General features: G+C 48.8%; 1 protein-coding gene across 1 annotated transcript; it reads right to left on the minus strand.

Moving 5' to 3' along the window:
• Positions 1 to 254: 254 nt before the first annotated feature.
• LOC106820480 (subtilisin Carlsberg-like) lies at positions 255 to 929 on the minus strand (the record flags this gene model as incomplete). The annotated part of the gene is made up of 1 exon (XM_014824993.1): positions 255 to 929. A coding segment is annotated over one exon (675 nt), but the record flags the coding sequence as incomplete, so codon positions are not given.
• Positions 930 to 943: the final 14 nt, after the last annotated feature.

Below are 943 nucleotides of genomic sequence, written 5' to 3' on the forward strand. Positions count from 1 at the left end.
CTATTAACGAGCATCAACTTCTGAATTCTGACAGTCGTTCCGTTACTACCAATTGCAGAAGGAAAGGCACAACCGCAAATTTAGCGTTGCTATGTCGCGTTACGTACCTTTGTTGGGATGTACCCACCTTTATGCAGCCGAACCCATATCTTGAGCTACCGCTTTGCCTAAAATAGAAAACGGTAGGTCGGAATTCCTATAGGTTTTTCTTGATTGGGAGTAGTCGTAGCCCACTGCCCGAATCCGCGATTCTTCTATAACTGGCCAACATCTAATAATGGCTCTTGAATACCATCCTGATCATCATTAGCGTTCCAATTGTAGCTACCTGCACTTAACAAGGCATTTTTAACGTTTTCTGAGCTTGCCTGAGGGTAATACTGCTTGTAGAGTGCCGCCGCACCTGCAACATGAGGTGCGGCCATTGAGGTGCCGCTGATGGTGACTAGTGAGCCATCATTCCAGGTTGATGTGATACAGACACCCGGTGCAATAATATCTACTTCATCACCATAGTTACTGAAGTTAGCAAAGCTATCATCCTCATCATATCGACAGCTCGGGCTTCCTACACCACCTTGGATACCATCAAAATCTGCCAGTGCTGAAACCGTAATGACCTCTGGATAAGCTGCGGGTGCCTGTGTTGCTGTATCGCTACTCTCATTACCGGCTGCGACCACAAAGGTGACTCCCGCTGAGGTTGCATTACAAATTGCTTCGCGCATACCACCATCAGTACAACTCCCAGCGTTGCCCGGGCCGCCAAGACTCATGTTTGCCACGTCTATCGTTGACGCTTTTGAAGCGACATAATCAATACCACAAATGACCGAAGACCAAGAGCCACTGCCGTTACTGTCTAGTACGCGAATGGCCCATAATCGTGCGCCTGGAGCAACGCCCACTACGCCACTGTCATTGTCTCGCGCACCGATCGTGC

Source organism: Priapulus caudatus, unplaced genomic scaffold, assembly GCF_000485595.1.
Source record: "Priapulus caudatus unplaced genomic scaffold, Priapulus_caudatus-5.0.1 Scaffold14306, whole genome shotgun sequence".
Classification (NCBI taxonomy): Eukaryota; Metazoa; Priapulida; class Priapulimorpha; order Priapulimorphida; family Priapulidae; genus Priapulus; species Priapulus caudatus.